The 21,848-nt window shown below is 40.1% G+C and overlaps 1 protein-coding gene and 1 pseudogene across 2 annotated transcripts in view; one reads left to right on the forward strand and one right to left on the reverse strand.

Moving 5' to 3' along the window:
• Positions 1-18,247, reverse strand: part of SLC6A13 (solute carrier family 6 member 13) — a 36,985-nt gene extending 18,738 nt beyond the window's left edge. Inside the window, exons 1-2 of one of the 2 annotated variants that reach the window (XM_054577068.1) lie at positions 18,046-18,247; positions 1,460-1,594 (exon numbers count right to left, since the gene is read on the reverse strand). In XM_054577068.1, the coding sequence (XP_054433043.1) occupies positions 1,460-1,594; positions 18,046-18,247 (337 nt within the window). The remainder of the gene's footprint in view (positions 1-1,459; positions 1,595-18,045) is intronic. The other variant, XM_054577069.1, reaches the window with a different exon arrangement.
• On the forward strand, positions 9,973-11,964 carry LOC129073444 (zinc finger CCCH domain-containing protein 14-like; annotated as a pseudogene).
• Positions 18,248-21,848: the final 3,601 nt, after the last annotated feature.

Below are 21,848 nucleotides of genomic sequence, written 5' to 3' on the forward strand. Positions count from 1 at the left end.
GAACCACACATAACTCAGAGTTGTTAAAGACATTCGGGAAAGATCCCTACTCACGTCTAGTGACATTGTAAGTCAGTATAACACTTCCACAGGACAATTTAATAAGCCATATTAAGGGGCATCAACTTGATCATCCATCTGATCCAGTGATCCTAATCCTGCAAATTTACACCAAAGAAATAATTCCCCAAAAGGCAAGGGGGATCTGTCTCAGCAAATATACATACTAGCAGAATGTAATAATTTTGTAAGTGCTTGAACATAGGAAAATCCCAAAACAAATAGTTAAGTAAATTATGATATATCTACTTGATGGAAGCTTATATAATCATTCAATAATTGTGTAGAAAATGGAAAATAATACTAACTATAAAACAGAGATATAGACTGTTTCCATATTAATAGATATGTAAACCTCCTATAGACAGAAAGAATGAAATAACCTCCTCCCCCCCAAATTGTAAACAATCCAAATATTCTCCAATGGGTGAATGGTTAAGTAAACTGTGATCTATCCATACCAAGGAATAGTACTCACCAATAAAAAGGGGTGCACTATTGTTACAAAAATAGGCTGGATGAATATCAAGGGCATCATGCTGAGTGCAAAAGCCAACCTCTTAAGGTTATATTTTGTATGTTTCCACCTATACAACATTCTCAAAATGAAAAAATTCTAGAGATAGAGAACAAATTAGTGGTAGCTAGAGGTAGGGCCGGTGGGGAGCGGCGATATGACTATAGAGGAGTAGCACGACAGGGGTCTGTGGGAGATGGGCCAGTTCTGTATCTTGATTGCGGTGGCGGTTACACAAATTCACACACATAGCGTGTTAAAATGACACAGAATTATAGAAATGAGTCCAAGGAAAGCTGGTGAAATCTCAATGACATCTATGGATGTTAGTACCAATGTCAATTTCCAGGTTGTGATATTATTCAATAGTTATGTAAGATACTACCATTGGGGAAAACAAGTGAAAGGTACACATGACCTTTCTGTGCTTTTTTTGTAACTTTCTGTAAACATATAATTATTTCAAAATAGAAACTTAAGAAAATCCTACATAGAAAAAAACTTGAACTAAAAGATCCTAAATTTTAAATAGCTGTTGTATCAAGATGGTAGAATTAATAATGGTATTTTTTCACTTAAAATTCTCTTTTAAAATGTTTTCTAATTGATTAAATATATTTTGAAAATACAAATCATTGTTATATGCTTTTAAAAATATGTAACTAAAATAGCTTTGCACTCTCCTTATTTAACCTAAAGCCTTTGACCCATCCTCATCATCATCTTCTCCACACTCTGATGGACTGGGTGATTAGCTCGGTATTGGGCTCATAAACGGACAGAGTTACTCAGTCAGCATGGCTGCTAAACCACCCCGTCAATTCAAGTAAGGTCTCTAATCCCAAGCGCGGATACACTGGAATCAGGCACACAGCTACTCACCCTCAAAGATGGGGCAGATCTTCCTCCAGGCTGTGACGCTTCCCTGGCTCGTGTACTGGCCCAGTGCTGTCTCCAAGAGGAAGATAGGAATGCCGCAGGTGAAAAGGAAGATGAGATAGGGGATGAAAAAAGCACCTGTGGGTGGGAAACAGGGTGTCCATTACCTGGCACTGGCCTCCTCATGGTCCACAGTCATCTTTTCCCATTTCCACCCCATCAGAATCCTAAGGGTGTGGGTCATGAAAAACTGCAGGGGACATCTATCCAGGTGTCTGGAGCTGTAGCAGAAATCAAGAGTCACCAAGATACCTAAAACCTAACCACTGCCCTTTTTTTCCACTTTGAAGTTTTAATCTAAACAAAGGTTTGTTCCTCATCAATTATTGCCTAAATAACACATAGCTTGTGGCAATAACAAGGAGCTCATTGGATAAATGATACCTAGGAGCATTAACACAGCCCATAGACTATAGTTATTTTCAAGGAAATGATTGCTCTTAGTGTTAGATAGGAAATTTTAGAGGGCTGAAATCATATTTCCCTTTAGTAATTTGTTCTGCTTTTGTTTTCATAATCATTGGATGAGACAAGTCTACTGATGCTAGAAGTGCTAAGAGCATCCTCTCCACCATGGACCTTCATCTGCTGGGAAAGTAGACAGGGGAGTTCATAGAGCACCAGCGAGGAGAGACCTGCACAGAGAGGGAGATCCAAATGTCTGTAGAGTGTCCCCTTCTAGCTTTCAACTGAGTGCTTGTCAGCACTGATGTGAGAGGAAACTACCCAAAGTGAGGGACAAAGGAGCATTCAAAAGATTGAGGTCACGGTGCTCACACGGGGCTTGGAAGAGTGACTGTGCCCACCAGCCAGGCTGGATGATCTGGAGACACAAGGGCATTGGGAGGGGAAGGCATTTCCTCAGCAGTGGGGCATAATTAGCCCTAGGTTGAGCATCACTCTGGTTCTGCAAACCCCAAAAGGATCAAATAATTTCACTGGTCCCAGAATAAAAGCTCAAGAATACTTATAGAAATACAGGAATACTCAGCAACCAATAAAGTAAAAATCCCCAGGCCTGGCATTCAATCAAAAATTACCAGGAAAAGAAAGGAGGAGGAAAGAACTGCTCATCATTAGTAGATAAATCATCAATTGAAGCCAATCCATAACTTACACAGATATTAGAATAAGCAGATGAGGACATTAAGATAGTTACTTTAATTGTATTCCATATGTTCAAAATGTTAGACAGAGAATAAAAGATATTGAAAAGATCCAAATTAAACTTCTAGAAATAAAAGCCAAAATGCATGAAATGAAAAATACAATGGACAGGATTATTGGCAGATTAGCATAGCAGAAGAAAAGATTAGTGAACTTGAATCGAAGAAATCAAAATTATCGAAAATAAAATGAAGAGAGAAAAGAGAATTAAAAACAAAACAAAACAAAAAACAGATATCAGTGAGCTGTGGGACAACTTGAAGCAGCATATTTATACTTGTAATTGAAGCCTTGAAGGAGACAAGAGAGAGAGGGGTCAAAAATTTTTTGAAGGAACAATGGCTGAAATTATTACAAGTTTGATAGAAACTATAAATCCACAGACCCAAGAAGCTCAATGAGTCCCCAGATAAGAAATCTGAACAAGGGACATTATAAATTTATTTAAACTAGTGATTAAGAGTTTTTAAGAAGAAATCTTAAAAGGAACCAGAGGGAGGAAAAACATGTAGAGAGGAACCAAAGTAAGAAAGACATCATATTTCTCATTAGAAACAATGCAGGTGAGAAGAGAGTGATGAAGGAGCACAGTTGTTAAAGTTCTGAAGGAAAAAAAAAGCTGTCGAGCTAGAATTCCGTACCCAATAAATATACTGCTCAAAGATGGAAGTGAAACAAATGCTTTTTAAGACAAGCAAAATGAGAAAGAGTCCATCACCAGCAAGCAGATCTGCATTGCAAGAAATGTTAAAGGAAGTCCTTTGGGCAGAGGGAAATGATGCTGGAGAGAAAGGTGAATCTACATGAAAGAATGGTGAGCATGAGAAATGCTAACTGTACACATAGGTAAATACTGAAGAACTTCCAATTATTCAGATCTCTTTGAAAGATAAATGACAGATTAAATAAAAATAATAACAATGAAATATAGACTTTATAACATATGAAAAAGTAAATGTAACAAAGTGCACAAAGGTCAGGAGGAGAGAAATGGAAGTGTATTATTGTGAGGCTCTTATTTGTAACGTGGTACATCACTTGAAGATAAACTGGTAAATTAAAGATGCATGTTACAAAACCTAAAGCAATCGCTTAATTAACACAAAATGACTTATAGCTAATAAGCCAACAAAGAAGAAAGCTGAGAATGGAATCATAAAAAACATCTAATTAATTAAAACAGCGATTTTCAACTGGTATGCCACAACAGGCACACTGGTGTACCATAAAATTTTTTTAGAACATGCAACAGCTCTGGCTGAGTGGCTCTGTTGGTTGGAGCATCATCCCGTACACCAAAAGGTTGCAGGTTCCATGTCTGGTCAGGGCACATTCCTAGGTTGCAGGTTTGATCCCTGATCCCTTGTTGGCATGCATCCAGGAGGAGGCAACTGATAAATGTTTCTCTTTCTCTCTCACATTGCCTGACTTTGAGTCAGGGGCACTGACCTCTTTTCCCTTAGACTGTCAAATTAAAAAATGACAGCAGTCAACACAACAATAGCTGTCTGGTGTGAATGAATCAAAATTATACTTTTTTTTTTTTGGCAGGCCAGCAAAAATATGATATATTTTTGACATGCCATAGAATTTTTCTAACAAAATTTTTGTTAGAATTTGTTTTGTTTAGAATTTCTAAACAAAATTTTTGCAAATCAAATCTAACAATATATAAAAGGAATAATACATTATATAGTGGGGTTTATCCCTGAAATACAGGTTGTTTTAACATTCAAAAAACAATTAAAGTAATTTATAGTATTTATTAATTCGTTTGTGTGTGCCATAATATGAAAAAAGGTGAAAATCACTGATCTAAAAGAAGGCAGAAGGAGGTGGGTGGAGGTGGACAAGGGCATGCGGGGAGAAATGGTGATGGGAAAAAATAAAATAAAATAAAATAAAAAGAAGGCAGAAAGAGAATAAAAGGGGAAGAAAGGGCTGATAAGACAAATAGAAAATAAATAGAAAAATGATAACTTTAAACTTAACTAAGAAATTGGTGGTTACAAAACAGTCACGGGGATGTAAAGTACAGCACAGGGAATACAGTCAATAATATGGTGAGAACTGTGTGTGGTGCCAGGTGGGCACTAGAACTATCAGGGGGATCACCTGCTAAATTGTGTAATTGTTTAGGTACCATGCTGTAAATCTGAAACTAAAATAAACTAATACTAAGTGTAAACTGTAACTGAAAAATAAAATTTTTAAAAATTTAAACTTGACTATATGGGTAACTGCATTTATTCTTTTTTTATATAAGAACACACATAGTTTATTTGTACAAATCTCAGACTCATGTCTCCCAAGAGACTGACCCTGTCTCTATTTCTACAAAGAAAATAGTAGCAAGTAGTTGGCATTGTTTTGCTTTTTCTTGCTATTCAAATAAAAACCTGGACAATTTTGCAATGGCTAAAATTTAAGTAGAATTAGCCTATTTTCTCAGTGTATCATGATGTGCCTAAAATTTAGAATTGCAAAGTGTAAGAGGGAATGGAGGGTTTTTTTCCCCCTTCTTTTAAAAAAAAATTGTCTGAGCTTTTCTTTTCTTTTTTATTGTTGTTCTATAACAGATATTCCAATTTTCCCCCGTTTCCCTCCCCTGCCCTGCCTACCGCCCAACGCCACCCCCTGCTCCCACAGTCAGTCCCCACCCTATTGTCTATGTCCACGGGTCCTGTACACTTGTTCCTTAACTAGTCTCTTCCCCTTCCTTCCTCCTCCCCCAACTCTCCCCCTCTGTTATGCCTTGTTTCCATGCCTCTGGTACTATTTTGCCTGTTTGTTTTGTTCATTAGGTTCCTCTTGTAGGTGAGATCATACGGTATCTTTCTTTTGCTCCCTGGCTTATTTCACTTAGCACAACGCTCTCCAGTTCCATCCTGCTGTCCATCTACTGTCGCCAAGAGCAGGAGTTTTCTTTCTGCTGTGTAGTATTCCATTACGTAAATGTACCACAGTTTTTTGCTCCACTCATTTATCGATGGGCACTTAGGCTGTTTCCAGCACTTGGCTATTGTAAATAATGCTGCTATGAACCTTGGGGAGCACAGGTTCTTTTGAACTGGTGTTTCAGGATTCTTAGGGTATAATCCCAGCAGTGGAATTGCTGAATCAAAAGGTAGTTTCATATTTAGTTTTTTGGGGAAATTCCATACTGTTTTCCACAGTGGCTACCCCAGTCTGCATTCCCACCAACAGTGCACTAGGGTTCCCTTTTCTCCACAACCTCGCCAGCACTTGTTGTTTGTTGATATGTTGATGATGGCCATTTTGACAGGTGTGAGGTTGTATCTCACTGTGGTTTTAATTTGCATCTCTCTGATGGCTAGTGATGTTGAACATCTTTTCATGTGTCTATGGACTCTCTGTATGTCCTTCCTGGAGAAGGTTGACAACTGCATTTAAACATAAGTAATTGAAATATCCCAAATAAAAGATAGAGATTGTCAGATTGGTTTCAACAACAATAAAAAATTTTTTTTTAATCTAGAAAGACTCAGCTATATGCTGCTTAGAAGAAATACACTTTAAATATCAAGACACAAATAGGTTAAAAGTAAAAGGATAGGAAAAATTTTGCCATGCTAATACTCACCAAAAGAAAGCTGAGTGTTTAAATTAATATAACACAATGTAGCTTTTGGAGCAAACAATATTACCAGAGATAAAAAAGTTCATTTCATTATGATAAAGAGGTCGACAAGAGGACATAACAATTCTAAATGCATATGTGCCTAATATCAGAGCTGCAAAATATATGAAGCAAAAATGCTAGAACTGCAGAGAAAAATAAATTACTAATTAAAGTCTAAAATTTCAATATCCCTCTCTAAATAATTGATAAAATAAGTAGATAGAAAATAAATAAAAATATAAAATATTTGAAGCACACATCAAACAACTTGTCCTACTTGACATTTAGAAAAAAACTGTATCCAACAACAGCAGGATATACATGATTTCCAAGTGCATCTGGAACATTTACCAAGATAGACCATATTCTGGGCCACAAAATAAATCTCAATAAATCTCAAAGCCTTTGAGTTTCAAAGGATTCAAGTCATACAAATTATGTTCTCTAACTAAATTAAGAATCAATAAGACAAATACACTTGGAAAATTTTCCAATATTTAGAAATTAGGTAATACACTTCTAAATACCCCAAGTTACAAAGAGGTAATCAAAAGGGAAGTAAGAAAGTATTTAAATCAAATGAAATGAAAACACAACATACCAAAACTTGTGGGATAACACTAAAGCAGCATTTAGAAGGAGAGTTTATAGCACCAAATGTTATTATAAAAGTCTCAAATCAGTAATTTCAGCTTCCATCTTAAGAATGAGAAAAATAAGAGTAAATGAAACTCAAAGTCAAAGGAAATAATAAAAATCAGAGTGGAAATCAATGAAATAGAAAACAGGAGCACTATAGAGAAAATGAAAGGAAAAAAGCTGGTTCTTTGAGATAATCAATAAAATTGACAAACTTCTAGGAGACAGACACAAATTACCTGTATGACAAATGAGCAAAGTATCATTAGTACAGATTCTATAGGTACTAAAAGGATAACAAGAAAATATATGACTAACTATGCCAATAAATGTAACAAGTAAGGTAAATTTTCTTAAAAAATACAAACTACCCAAGCTTACTCAAGAAGACATAGGTAATCTAAATAGCCCTATTTCTATTAAAGAAAATTCTTTGGTTTTGTTTAAAACCTTCTCTCAAAGAAAACTCCAGACCCAAGTGACTTCACTAGGGAATTCTCCAAACATTTAACAAAAAAAAATTAATACATTCTATACAAATTCTTCCAGAAAATTTAAAAGGAAAGGATGCTTTCCAATTCGTTCTATGAAGCCAGCATTATCTTGATCAAAAGCAGACAAAAACATTGCAAGAAAAGAAAACTACAGACTGATATCTTATATGAACATAGATTAAAAATTCTAAACAAAATTTTTGCAAATCAAATCTAACAATATATAAAAGGAATAATACATTATATAGTGGGGTTTATCCCTGAAATACAGGTTGTTTTAACATTCAAAAAACAATTAAAGTAATTTATAGTATTAATAAATCTAACAGCCATCTCTATTAAAAAAAAAATTCTCAGTGAATGATGAATAGAAGGAAACATCCTCAATCTGATAAAGGGCATCTACAAAAAAACCTACACATAACATCATTCTTAATGATAGACTGCTTAACTCCTAAGATTAAGAACAAGACAAAAGTGTTTACTCTTACCACTTTTATTTAACATTGTTTCCACAAATACTGATTCTAGCCAAGGCAAAAAATGACAAGGAATAAATTAAAAGTTATTCAGATTGGAAAAGAAATAAAACTGCTTTATTCTCAAATGACATGATAGTCTACGTATAAAGTTCTTTGTTATCTAATGTAGTCAAACTCATAGAAGCAAAGAGGAGAATGGTGCTTACCAGAAACTGAGGAAGGGGAAACGGAGAGGCAGGCATTGGTCAAAGGGTACAAAGTTTCAGTTATGCAAAATGAGTAAGTTCTAGAGATCTACTGTATACCATATTGCTTATAGTAAACACTATTTTATCATTTCCTTAAAAACTCACTAAGAAGGTTAATCTTACATTGTGCTCTTATCACAAAAAAAAAAATTAAAGAGGGCAGATGGAAACTTTTGGAGGTGACAGATATTACCTCCAAATTCATCAAGTTGTATACATCACATATGTACAGTTTACTGTGTGTCAGATCTCAATAAAGTGTTTTTAAAAAGAAAGGAAAAGAAAAATCCTTTGAAATATACTAAAGAGCTACTAGAACAAATAAGTCAGCTTAGCAAGTTTGTAGGATACAAGATCAGGATACTAAAATCTATTATATTTCTATACACTAGCAACAAAAAATTATAAATTCAATTTAAGAAATAATGCCATTCATAATAACATCAAAAATGAAATAGGAATAAACCTGACAAAAGATGTGAGAACTGTAAAACATTGCTGAGAGAAAATTAAAGACCTAAATAAATGATGAGGCATAGTTCCCTTCTATGCATGAGTCAGAAGACTCAATATTACTTAGATATCAATTCTTCCCATGTTGATTCACTGCAATCCCAGTCAAAATCCTCAAAGACTCTTTGGCAGAAATTGACAAACTGATTCTAAAATTCAAATGAAAATGCAAAGGAAATAAAATAGCCAAACAACTAAGAAAAATAAGAACTAAGTTTTAGACTTAATTCTACCTTATTTTCATATTATCATAAAGCTATGGTAATCAAGACACTGTGGGTTAGGTATCAAAATAAACAAATCAATGGAACAGAATAGAGTCCAGCAACATACCTACACGTATGTGGACAATTGATTTTCAACAAAGGTGTAAAGTCAATTCATTAGGGGGGAAAAAGGTAGTCTTTTCAATAAATGATGCTGGAAAAAATGGATATTCATACACTAAAAAAATAAATAAATAAACTTTGCTCTGACTGGTGTGGCTCAGTTGGTTGGGCATCCTTTCAAAAAGTGAAAGGTCACTGGTTTGATTCCCAGTTAGGGCATATGCCTGGGTTGCTGGTTCAGTCCCCAATCAGGGCGTGTACAAGAGGCAACCGATCAATGTTTCTCTCTCACATCAGTGTTTCTCTCCATCCTCTCCCTTTCCTTCTCTGTAAAAACTAAATAAATAAATCTATTTTTTTAATAGACTTTAATCCATACCTTCGTCATACACAAAAGTTGACCCAAAATGAATCAGAGACCCAAATGTAAAACCTAAAACTAGGAAACTAGGAAAAAAAATATTTCTTTAATGTGACACCAAAAACATGATTCATAGAAGGGCAAATTGATTCAACTGCACTTCATCAAAATTTAAAATCTTTGCTCTTCTAAAGACACTGTTAAGAAAAATAGAGAAATAGAGCCAGAAATGGTGGTAGCTGTGGCTACGGGGCTGGGAGCTGGGAGCCAGCTCAGGGCTGGGCTACGAGAAGCACCACGGCCGCCTCCCGGGGAGTCCCAGAGATCGGCACCAAGATCAGCCCCATTCGTAATAACATCAAAAATGAAATAGGAATAAACCTGACAAAAGATGTGAGAACTGTAAAACATTGCTGAGAGAAAATTAAAGACCTAAATAAACGATGAGGCATAGTTCCCTTCTATGCATGAGTCAGAAGACTCAATATTGCTTAGATATCAATTCTTCCCAAGATTCACAGTGCCATTCAGGGTAGATTGCAAGAATTAGGAACTTGTGTTGAACTATTTTGCACATGGGATGTTTAGAGCTTTCTGGCAGTTGCTTCTGCCATGGGTCAATGAAGAACTTCCTGACCACGTTACGGTGGTCAACAAGATCAGTCAGGACCAAATGGCAGAGGACCTGACCCTGTTCCCAGGGATCGACACGATTTGATTCCTCATGTGGCTTCACGGTGTATTAGATGAACTTCGCTCTGTTACTACCTACCCCTCTAGTCCAAAATCTTCTGATACCAACATATTTGACAGTAGCATGCCTTCAGACAAAATTAAGGAAGAGATAACTCAGTGGATGATACGGAGAAGATGAGAGAGGCAGGAAGCTGCAGTGCCACCCCTTGCAGTTTCTAGCACAAGACCTGAGAAAAGAGAGTCCAGAGTTTCTTCAAGTCCACAGGAGCAAAACCCACCAATGTCAGACAGACTTATGATGATGGAGCTGCAACCTGACTGATGTCAACAGTGAACCCTCTGAGGGAGCCAGCACCCCCTGAAGATGTGACTGATATTAAGCCAGAACTAGATGATCCCATTGATGAAGACATCGATTTTATGCAGGAGAATCCCTTATCTCAGAAATATCTACAGTGACCCTTATATATGGTTCTTCTCACCCTTCTATTGAAATTTATCGACAACCTGCGAGTCGAACTGCAGATGGCGGTGTTCATTTAAACATTTTAATAGCAACGAAACAGTATTTATGCCGTCAAGGAACTCATTATACAGAACAGCCAGGTATATGAAACAGGACTTTGTGTGAACCAGTTCTTAATGGCTTAGAAGAGACCTACAGTCCCTTCTTCAAACAGAAAAACAAAAAAACAATAAACGAGTATTGAGGAAGAAAACTTTCAAAAGGGATGGTTGCCTGTGGCAAGTTCAGTTGTTAAAGTAAAAAAATAAATTCAATCACGATGGAGAAGAGGAGGAAGATGATGATCTGGGTCCTATAACAGGAAGCATCTCCAACAATGTGTCAGTGCCAGCAAAGCCAGAGAGGAGAACCTCACTATTCCTTCTTTTAAAAAAGAAGGACTTTTTTTTCACTGCTTCTAGAAAGAGAGGAAGGGAGAGAGAGAAATATCAATGTGTGAGAGAAATATCAATCAATGGCTTCCCATCCATACCCAGACTGGGGCTTACACACTCCAGAAAAGGAATGGGACCCGCAACCCTTCGGCTAGAGGAGGATGTTCCCACCAACTGAGCCACACTGGCCAGCGCTTCATTTCTTCCTTCTGAACAAGCTAACAAGAATCTAATTTTGAAGGCTATATCTGAAGCTCAAGAATCTGTAACAAAAACAACTAACTATTCTACAGTCTCACAGAAACAGACACCCAGTTGCTCCCAGAACTCGAACTTCTGAAGAATTGTTGACAAAAATGGTCCAGGGGCTAAGCAGGGCCTCTAGAAAAAGTTCCCCCATTAAAGAAGAGGAAACAAAAGGAGATAACATAGAAAAAAGGTCAAAGAACTCAGCAGAGGCACTGGTCATCAGACTGCAGATTGATCAGTAAGGGCAGAAACTCTGCAGATCTGTCCTGCTGAGAGGAATGGACTGAGTGTGGCACAGAAACCAGAAACACTTTTCAAGCACTGCCAGTACTGCGCTGCTTGTAAAAATGGGGATGAATGTGCTTACCAACACCCTGCTTCGCTTGGCAAAGCTTTCCCCAATTGCAAATTTGCTAAAAAATGTTGGTTTGTTCATCTACATTGTAAGGATGATGCAAAATGTGCTAAGCCAGGTTGTCTCTTCACTCACAGGAGTAGAATTGCAATACTGCCTCCAAGACCAGTTATAACACCAAGACCGTCTTCTAGTAGTCGGCTCTGCCATTACTTCCCTGCTTGTCAGAAAAAGGAGTGTCCTCTCTAGCATCCAAAACACTGGAGCTTTAGCACTCTGCACACAGGACCTGACTGCACGTTTTATCATCCCACCAATACTGCGCCACCACAACATGCCTTGAAGTGGATCTGGCCTCAAACCAGTGAATGACACCCAGTCCTAGCTGGCAGAAGATCATGAAGTTTGGAAGTTTCCACATACTGATGAAAGAGATTCTACAGAACTTGTCAAATATTTGAAACTTGGAATATATTGCTTTCATACTATAAAAAAAGAAAAATGTAAGACAGAATGAGAAAAAATATTTTCAAAATGCATATTTGATAAAGGATTTGTGTCCAGAATGTATAAAGAAGTCTCAAAATTCAATAGCAAGAAAACCAACAACCATTTTTTACAATCATCAGATTTATACAGGTTTTCACCAAAGAAGATACATGGGTTCAAATAAGCACATGAAAAGATATTCAACATCATTAACTGTTATGGAAATATAATGAAAATGATAGTGATATAACATTGCACACCAATTAGAAAAATTAAAATGAAAAAGACTGCCCAAGTATTGACAAGAATATGAAAAAACGGACACTCTCATACACTGCTGGCAAGAAGGTAAAATGGTAGAACCGTTTTAGAAAAGTGGCAGTTTTCCACTCCTAGCTGTTTACTCAAGAGAAATGAAGACATATGTTTATGGAAAGACTTATACGCAAACGTTCTTAGGAGTTTTACCTGTAATAGCTGAAACCTGAGAGCAACCCAAATGTTTATCAACATAATAAACAAATTGTAGTATGCCCATATAATAAAATACTACTCAGTAATGACAAAGAATCAATTAACTACTGATTCATGAAAATATGGATGAATCTCAATATGCTAAGTGAAAGAAGCCAGATACAGAAAAGTATACACTGCATGATTCCATTTGTATAAAATTCTAAGAAAGGCAAACTAAAGTATAATGTCAGGAAACAGGCATGGAAACCACTTAAGCGTCCATCAGCAGATGCATGCACACACACACACAGAGGAATATTATTCAGCCATAAAAAAAAAAATCCTGCCCTTTGCAGCAACATGGATGGCATTATGCTAAGTGAAACAAGTCAAAGACAAATACAGTATGCTCTCACTCTATAAGTAAAATCTTAAAAAGCCAGGCTCATGGAAATACAGAGCAGAATATGGTTGTTGGAGGCTGTGGGGGGAGGTGGGGGGTACATGGGGAGATGCTGGTCAAAAGATATTGACTTCCAGTTTTAAGATGAGTAAGTTCTAGAAATCTAATGTACAGCATGGTGACTACAGTGAACTCTACTGAATTATATACTTTAAGTTGTTAAGAGAGTAGATCTTAAATGTTATCACCACACACAAAAAAAATGGTAATTATATGAGGGAATGGAGGTGTTAACTAACTTATCATGGTAGTCATTTCACAATGTACGCATGTATTAAATCATGTCATACATGTTAAACTTGTACATGTTATATATCAATAAAGCTGCAAAATGTATATATTGCAAAAGAACACATCTTTGGTTGAATTGGGATGGGTGGCAGAGGTCAGAGGTGGGAGAAAGAGATGGGAGGGAATTTGGAGGCGTGATGGCTATGTTCATTATCTTGATTGTGGTAATGGTTTCAAGGGTGTGTACATGTGTCAAAACTTATCAAATTGTATATTTTGAATATGTACAATTTATTGTGAGTCAATTATACCTTAATAAAACTGCTTAAAACAAAGTCAATGGGGGAGTAGAGTTCTCCAGTTCTTCGCCTTCTGCACCTCTGTGTCCATAATTCAGGCCCTGAGGGAAACACTCACCGACCACATGGGCAAAGAAATTGAGATCATAAACAATTCAGTTTGATATGTATATAAATCAGTCCAAGTCTTGTTGGACCGGAGGGGAAAATTAAGGAAGAGATAACCCAGTGGATGATATGAACAGTCACTGCCGAGAGTTGGAAACATTACAGAGAAGAGACGAGAGGAGAGGGAAGGAGAGGGGAGGAGAGGGGAGGAGAGGTGAGTTTTAAGACTAGCACAAGCCCTTCCTCTCCATCTTTAAGCTACTTGTTTTTTCCCAATAAGCCAAGCCAATGTTTAACTTACCTCTGGTCAGTTGTCCCCCCGCCCCCGGCTGCCTCCTTGAGCACCTGGGCAGCCTGCCACAGGGACAAGGTCCACACCCACCAGGCAGAGACACAGGCCCTAAAAGTGGAGAAGAAGTGAGGGGCAAGATGGAGCCCAAGAGAGATGCAAGTACAGACTGGGGAGTCCTGTGAGACCCTTGCCTCTCTCCCCACCCACGCCCTGACACCACCATTAAAAGATGGGGTTAGTCCTGGAGACGGCAGCTGGTGTCAGTTACCTGCTGCTCCCCCCATGCCCACCATGTTCAGCTTCTTCCCAAAATTCTAAAGTGCCCTGGCATTCTTCCCCATGGAACGGGAGAGGCCACATGTCCACCCCAGAAAGGCGTCATTTTGCCGCCCTTCTCAGAAGCACACTCTATGGTGTCACCTGTAATGTCCCAGGTGACACTTTAAAAGACATAAACTGATGATAGTCCACAGGAGCCACACAGCAATGAGTGTACATCTATGGGTGCTGTAATCTACACTAATCTGTCCAGTACTGGGTGTTAAGTACTTAACTCAAAATGGTGCCAAACTGTCACATACTACTGTTATTCTTATGGAAGAAAAGGACTTCTTGTTTCTCTTTGTCCTTAATTATCTACAAACTGCATCAAGGAGAATAGTGTTCCTTGATGCCAGCTGCCACATAGTCCCCTTCACAGGGGTGTCCCCATGCTCTCTCCCTAGAGTTAGAGCTGAGGTTTGCTTCATTGCTGCCCTTCCCCGACAGCCCTTCAGCTCTAAGCGCCCTAGCTCTGCGGCGTCCAGCTGTGGCACACTCTGCTGTAGCCTAAGGGGGGTCTGCAGTCCCAGGTATTCTGGGTGTTGGACAACTCAGACTGCTGGCAACCAGGATCCAAGGAGCCAGAAAGGGTCCAGCTGAAAGGCCCGTGTTCTGAGGCACCCAGGATGTGGGTGTTCAGAGACAGAAGATGAGAAGGGAAGAGGGTGGGAAGTGGGGCCAGGAAGGCCACCACCTGTCCCCACATGAGGTGGCCTCCAGCTGGTGGCCTATGACTCGCAAAAACAAGAGTCTCAGCACAGGTAACAATTGTCTATGGTTTTCAGCATCGTGGACTTAGAAATTAAGTATAAAATGTCAGCAGATGGTTTGCTTTTGTCTGAACTGAGATTAGTAGGCAAGTAATTTCAATTCCCTCCTGGCCAATTCGAACTGTATTGCCAAAACCCTCTCCTACCACCTTCCCCACAGCGCGCCTCAGGTTATCCAGAGTCTCATCCCCGAGGCAGGAGCTTTAATGGGACAGGCCCTGGAGGGAAAAGCAAACATGATTTCCTTTTCCCTCCAGGGAGCTGAAGGTGGAGAGCTGGGGGAATAATTCAAATGTGCAACTTCTCAGCCCTGGCAGGTGGCTTGGTAGCTTGGAGCATCATCCTGTACACCAAAAGGCTGCAGGTTCCAACTCCAGTTGGAACCCGTATGGGAGGCAACCAATCAATGTCTCTGTCTCTCTCTCTCAAAAATAAATAAGTAAATATATCCTTAGGTGAGAATATTTTTAAAATGTGCAGCTTCTGAGAAACGTCACCAGGCACCACCTGTCCCCACCACCACTGGACACACAGGTACACAGTTACCACTATGCAGCACTCATACTGGCTTACTTCCCCATAGGAGGGAGGCTACAGAGAGAAGAGACAAACTTCACCTCCTACTGAGTTTTGCCTAAATAGCCCATATTTCCTATTTCCAATTCTTCTCTCTCCTATGATCTTAAACCCACTGCAACCAGTCTTTGCCCTCACACTCCACTGTAACTGTTCTGACAAAGTCACTAGTGACCTCCATACTGCCCAATCCAATAATCAATTCTCATTTCTCATCTTTCTTAAGCTACCTGTGGCTTTTGTTTAGTTCTCTCTCCCTCTTCCCTGTGAGTGTTGCTTTACTTACCCCCAAACATTTTATTTTCTTGATTTTTCTCCTGCTTCACTGGTTTCCCCTCCCGTGTCTCTTGTGGTAGTTCCTCGCCTTCTGCAAGATCTTTAAAGGTCCTTGCTCTCTTTCTTATGCCATCAAAGTCTAATGACTCTCAAACTTATATCAACAGTTCAGATCTTTTTCCCACCCCAACTCTAGACTTTACTGCTCCTGTCACTGGGCCTTTTACTTCCCCTTCTTCAGCCTAGTGGTTTTGCACTAGACCTGGAGATCACTCTACTCTCTCCCTCCTCTTCATGCCATTCCTGCTAATTCCCAGGCCAACCTTTGCCCAATTCCAGAGAAGCTTGGAGAAAGCTGCTCACTACCTAAGCTTTCTGCCACATGGGGCCCTAAGCTGGTTACTAGGTTCCAGATTCAGAGACTCAATGCCCAGCTTAGGCCCCCAGACTCCTCCTTCTCCTTCCACCAGCCCATCCCTCTACCCTATCCTCTGAAGGGACAGTGTTCAGGCCTAAATTCCTAAACGAACACGTGGGGTGTCCAGGGCTAGGCCAAAAGTAAAAAGACCTCCCTCTTCTTTCACAATGCAGCCTGAACAAAGTTCTGTGATTTCAGGCTGCTGGCCAGAAGTTCCTGGAGAGAAAAGACATATCAGCGCTTCCTACTCCTCTGGAAAAACACAAGTTGACCTGCAGTCCCAGAGCCAGTCCCCAATTGCCGCAACCCTGAGAAGAACACCATGGACTCAGCATCTCTCTGTGCACTCCTCCATTCTTCCCACCTCCACTCTGTGTTGTAGGTTTTCACTCTCTCTAAAACCATTGTGAGATGAGCTTGATGCATTTTGGAGGCTTCTACTCCCCTGCAAAAGGGAGATTTTCCAATGAATGCATAAATAAGTAGAACAATAAAAAATAGACGTTTTGCCCTTATCTGTGTGACTTGGTTGGTTGATTGTCGTCCTGCAAAGCGAAAGGTTGCAGGTTTGATTCCTAGTCAGGGCACACGCCTGGTTTGTGGGTCCAGTCCTGGCTGGGGCTCGTGTGCGAGGCAACTGGTGGATATTTCTCTCACCCAATGTTTCTCTCCCTCTCTTTCTCCCTTTCTTCCCATCTATAAAAATAAGTAAATAAAATCTTTTTAAAAGTTGATGTCTCTCTCTCTTAAATCAATCAATAAAAAATTTTGAGAAAAGGGGGAGGCATTGCATTAAGGTATTCTCTATCCCTGTGACCCATAAAATTACTACTTCCCTCAGCATCTTCCCCAGTGACCTGCCTCTGTGTTTCTCCTTCCTCCAGCCTTGACTGCAGCCTCACTTCAAAACCAGACCTGGGAGCCCAACTATCAACAAGGAGACCTTCCCAACCCACTGCTCAGCCACAACCCTCAGTACCTGTGAAGGCCCTCTGGGGCTTCCCACAGCAGTGATCTGGGATTCCTTGAAAGTAAGTGTAGGAAAATTACCACCACTGCTGTGGGGGTAGCAAAGTTACCCCAGGGGTGAGAATGGAGGAGAATGAGAAGCCAACAAAGAACCAGAGGTAAAGAGTTAGAATTAGTGCTCCACACATACATTTCCAGTGGGAAATGTATAAAAGAAGAACCGCTGGTATCAAAGGTTACGACGCTGGTAGGGTTAGGTAGTGACGGCTTAGGGAAAGTCACGGCACCAGAGACCAGGAGGAAGACACAAATCCACAGCTAAGGAATCTCAAGACCATGGGGCAGTTTGCTGTCAATATCATTTTCAACATAGCTACCATTTATTCAGCACTTTACATACATTATCTCTAATCCTTACAACATCCTTAAAAGGCAGGTATTACTATCTCAATTCACAGGAGCAGCAGTTGAGGCTCTGAGGAGTCAAGCAACTTGCCCAAGGTTATGCAGAGAGTACCTAGCAGAGCCCGAATCCAAACTCTAATCCATCGGGTTTCAGGCCTGCACTCACTTTCTGTGAACCACGCTATAAGAGAAAACCCCCCCCCGGGGAAGCCATGTGATCTGTCTCAGTCTCCTGCAGTGTTGTCCTTAACGACATCTAAGGAAGGGTCTTTCCAGTTCCAGTATTTTATGTGTCAATGGGACTCCCCAGGGAGGTAGTAAGTGCAGGACGTGGAGGAATCCTCCTTCCAAGGGATGGTGGGCGGTGCAGTGGCTCTCACCTCCCCCATTTTTGTAGCAGAGATAGGGAAACCTCCAGACGTTGCCCAGGCCAATGATCTCCCCGGCCACAGACAGCACAAACTCCATCTTATTGTTCCAGTGCCCCCGCTCCAGGGTGCCACCTTCTTCCGCCTTTTCCATGCCTGGGTACACTGGTTTTGTCTTTCCATTACTGGCTGTGCCCGAGACCCGGCTATCCATCCCACCTGGAAAACAAGCAGGGCGCTCTGTCACTGCTGGGAACTCAGGAAGGGCAGCCCTTCCCCATCCTTCACCAGGAAATGTCCACAGGAATAAATGCACTGGAAGAGAGTGAATTCCTCTTCCCCTGCCTGCAGACCCCTGCCCTCCTTAGCACTTCTTATTGATAGAGGCTGGGTGACAGCTGCTGAAAATATATATTCCTTTCCTGTTTCAGGGAGAAAGATTGATACTGGAGTATAGATGTTGCTTCCACTACACATTCTCTCGGATTGGGGTTGTGGACATGGAAGGATTCCCACAGGCTCGGGACTGCCTGAATTCCCCCTGACACCCCACAACTAGCCTTGCCTGCAGTAGCATGTGTTGAAGTTTCTCCATTCTGTATGCTGGGGGCCACTGAAGGGATGGGATTTTTATAAATCCTCAAGGCCACCAATTTCCATTGCAGGAATTTATTCTAAGGAAATAATTGTGACTGTGGGTAAAGATTTGGCCTTGAAGATGTCCATTGCTTATAACAGCAAAAAATTAGAAATGTTCGAAATGACAAATAGATTAATTAATTAAGCTAAGGCACATATACACAATGTACTACTATATAACCATTAAAAATTGTGTTGCAGAAGAAAGTGTAATGAATGAAGTGGAGTTCCTAAGATGTGAAGCGAAGACAGTTATAAGACAGGACATACAATATGATTAGGCTGGAAAAATATTTTATATTTATATGCATTGAAAGATTAGGATGTTCAGCAAAATGTTTTTCTCTCAGTGGTTGGAATATAGAAATATTTTTCTTATCTATATTTTCTATACATTTATCAAAGAATATGTTATATTTTGTAATATGAAAATAAAAGCCAGTTTAAAACAAAATCCTTCCAAAGCAATGAGAGAGGTTGAGTGGGACCAGGAGCTCTGAATAAAATGAGCTGACCTTCCTAGCTACTCCCTCCAGCTCTCTCTGAAATCAGCATAAGAGAAAGACAAATTCAGGGCTCTTTTCTTTTTTGGTGTTGACAAATGTAGGAAACTTACAGTAGAGAAGACAACACAAAATGAATAAAGAACAATTCTAAACGCTTCATTGTCCTATTCTAGACTCTCATGGGATTGAAGATAAGACTGGATGTGACTCACATTTAGCGAGTAACTACTATGGACTAAGCATTTTACATACATTTTTTTTTTCATTTAATCTATACAACAACCCTGAGATGTAAGCAGTATTACCTCTGCTTTGTAAATGAAGAGACGGAGGCTCAGAGAGGTTAAACAACATCTGCTGCCATACAGCTAATAAATGGCACAGCCAGGACTTGAACTCACTCTGTTCCTATTCTTTCAATTATATCCCTTGGTCACGTTGGCTGCCTAGGTTTATCAGCATGTCTAATATAAGCATCTTCTAACGACTCTCCCCTGATTGTATACAGTAGTCCCTGTTCTGGAAAAGTGGACAAATAAACTTTTTTCTACATCTCAAGAAAAATTCATGTTAACAGAACTTACTCAGCAGGAGCCCCATCCGGGCACAGGCTCTCCTGGAGCCCAGCCGCCCCAGCTGAGCTACCCAAGGGATCCAGAATGTCAGGGAAGAGTAGGCACCTTGGCTTACTTGATAAATTAGGGAATGAACTCCACATGTGGGCTAAGAAGGAAACGCCCAAGCAGCTGTTTCCAAGGACTCCTCAGTCCTTCAGAGAAGGTTGCTGATGTCTTGTGCGGGTTCTGGCCCTCCCTTTGGCGTCTGGTGGCTGTATTCCAATGACGGCACACCATCTCCCTTCACTTCTTCATCCCCGCAGGCTCCAGGAGAAACACTGTCCCTATCCAGTCTGGGCCGTTCGGCCTCGTTAGAGCACCGCTTCTCAGAGGCAGCATCATGCAGTTGAAATGACGTGAGGTATAGAGTCAAACAAGCCTGACTTCAGATTTTTGCTTTGTGTCCTGCCACTCACTGCCTGACTTCAGAAAAAAAATAATTACTTTGAAACTTAGTTTCTCATCTGTAAAAGTGAAAATTGATAGGATATACTTAGCTATAAGGATGAAATGACTATATATATGAAAGCACTTAGTAGAATCACAGACATTCAAATTTTTATTTTCATCAATCATGTCAACATTTCTTTGTCCTTTCAATCTTATCTTGTTTCACAGAGAAGCCTTCATTTTCTTAGAATTAATCCCAAATGTCTTTCCTCTCAATCTAGGATAATTTTTCTCCAAATCACATTGTCCCTTAAGTCAACAGCCACTGAAGTTTCATGAAGTAAAGAAAATAGTGTATACTCTCTGCATATGTACACATAAATGTCAGAAATATTTTCTAGGAGAGCATCAAAATATCTTTTCTTTGTAAGTCCTGTGGACCCCACCAAACAGAAAAAGAAGAGAAGAAAATGTTACCAACCTGCTTGAAGTTGCTGCCAGAGGTCCAGAGAGGGGAAGAATTATCTAAGAGGGAAGAGGAAGGTGCTGCCTATTTAAAGTGTGGTTCCAACTCCCCTGTAGCAATTGTAATTCTAAACTTGGCCCAGCCCACATTCCACCCTCCTGCCCGCCCCCCAACTCTCTCCCCTCCCATGGCACAGACAACTCACATGTGAGAGATTTCACAGCCTCGTGAGTGTGTGCACCCTGGCAGGTCAAGCCAGTAGGCCTATGCGCCACTGGCTCTCCTCCCTGCAGCTCACATACGCTTCCTTCTCGGTGACCTCAGGGTCTCTGCCTCCCACCCCTTTGTCCAACTCAAGTGCTCCCATAAATCCATCAACAATAGGTGTTTTCTTGGTCAGGTCTGTGTAGATTAACTTAAAAATACATTTATCCTACCATTTGCAGCTTACAGCTTGGAATGGACAATGATTTAGAATAAAGACACATAGATTATGGAACTCTTAAGTAAAATGAGAAAAGTTTCCTAAAAACACGCACATATTTGTATACATATAGAAAAGTCTGAGGAAATATTCATGAAATGGTTCATAGTAGTTACCTTTGGAGAGCAGGGTTGGAGTCAGGAATGAAGTAAAGAGACGTTTTTCACTTCTGCTTTTTAAGTTTCAGTATTGTTCGACTTTCTAAATAATGTGCTAGAATTGATTTTTAAATGCTTTCAAACCAATAAAGAGAAGGAAGCGCCAATGTTTAAAACAAAACAAAGCCCTAAACCCATCCTTACTGAGGAGGTGTCTGTGAAGAGGTGGCGGAGGTAGTGGGGGGGCTGGGTTCCGAGGCAGCAGCAGCCCAGGAGGCAGCTGCAGTGAGCGTCATTCCTTTCAGCTGGAGCCAGCCCGGAGGGCCGGGGGCAGAGCCCGCTGGCCAAGGTGAAGTGCAGTGGCAAGCTGCTTAGGCTGTGAAGCCAGCAGATCCAGGCAGGGACTGCTGAGTCCTGCTTCTGTCACCTTCCAGTATGTGGCCTTGAGCAAGGTGTTCAACTTCTGCCAGTCTCGTTGCCTCATCTACAGAAAAGGCAGACTAGTCCTTATCTTGCAAGGCTGTGTGAGGTTTCAGGAGATAATGTGTACTATGCATAAAGGGCCTGACACAGAGCAAGCCCTCAAAAGGAAGCTATTATTTATCCTTAAGGAAT

Source organism: Pteronotus mesoamericanus, unplaced genomic scaffold, assembly GCF_021234165.1.
Source record: "Pteronotus mesoamericanus isolate MK-2021 breed Mesoamerican mustached bat unplaced genomic scaffold, CSHL_Meso_final contig_41, whole genome shotgun sequence".
Lineage (NCBI taxonomy): Eukaryota > Metazoa > Chordata > Mammalia > Chiroptera > Mormoopidae > Pteronotus > Pteronotus mesoamericanus.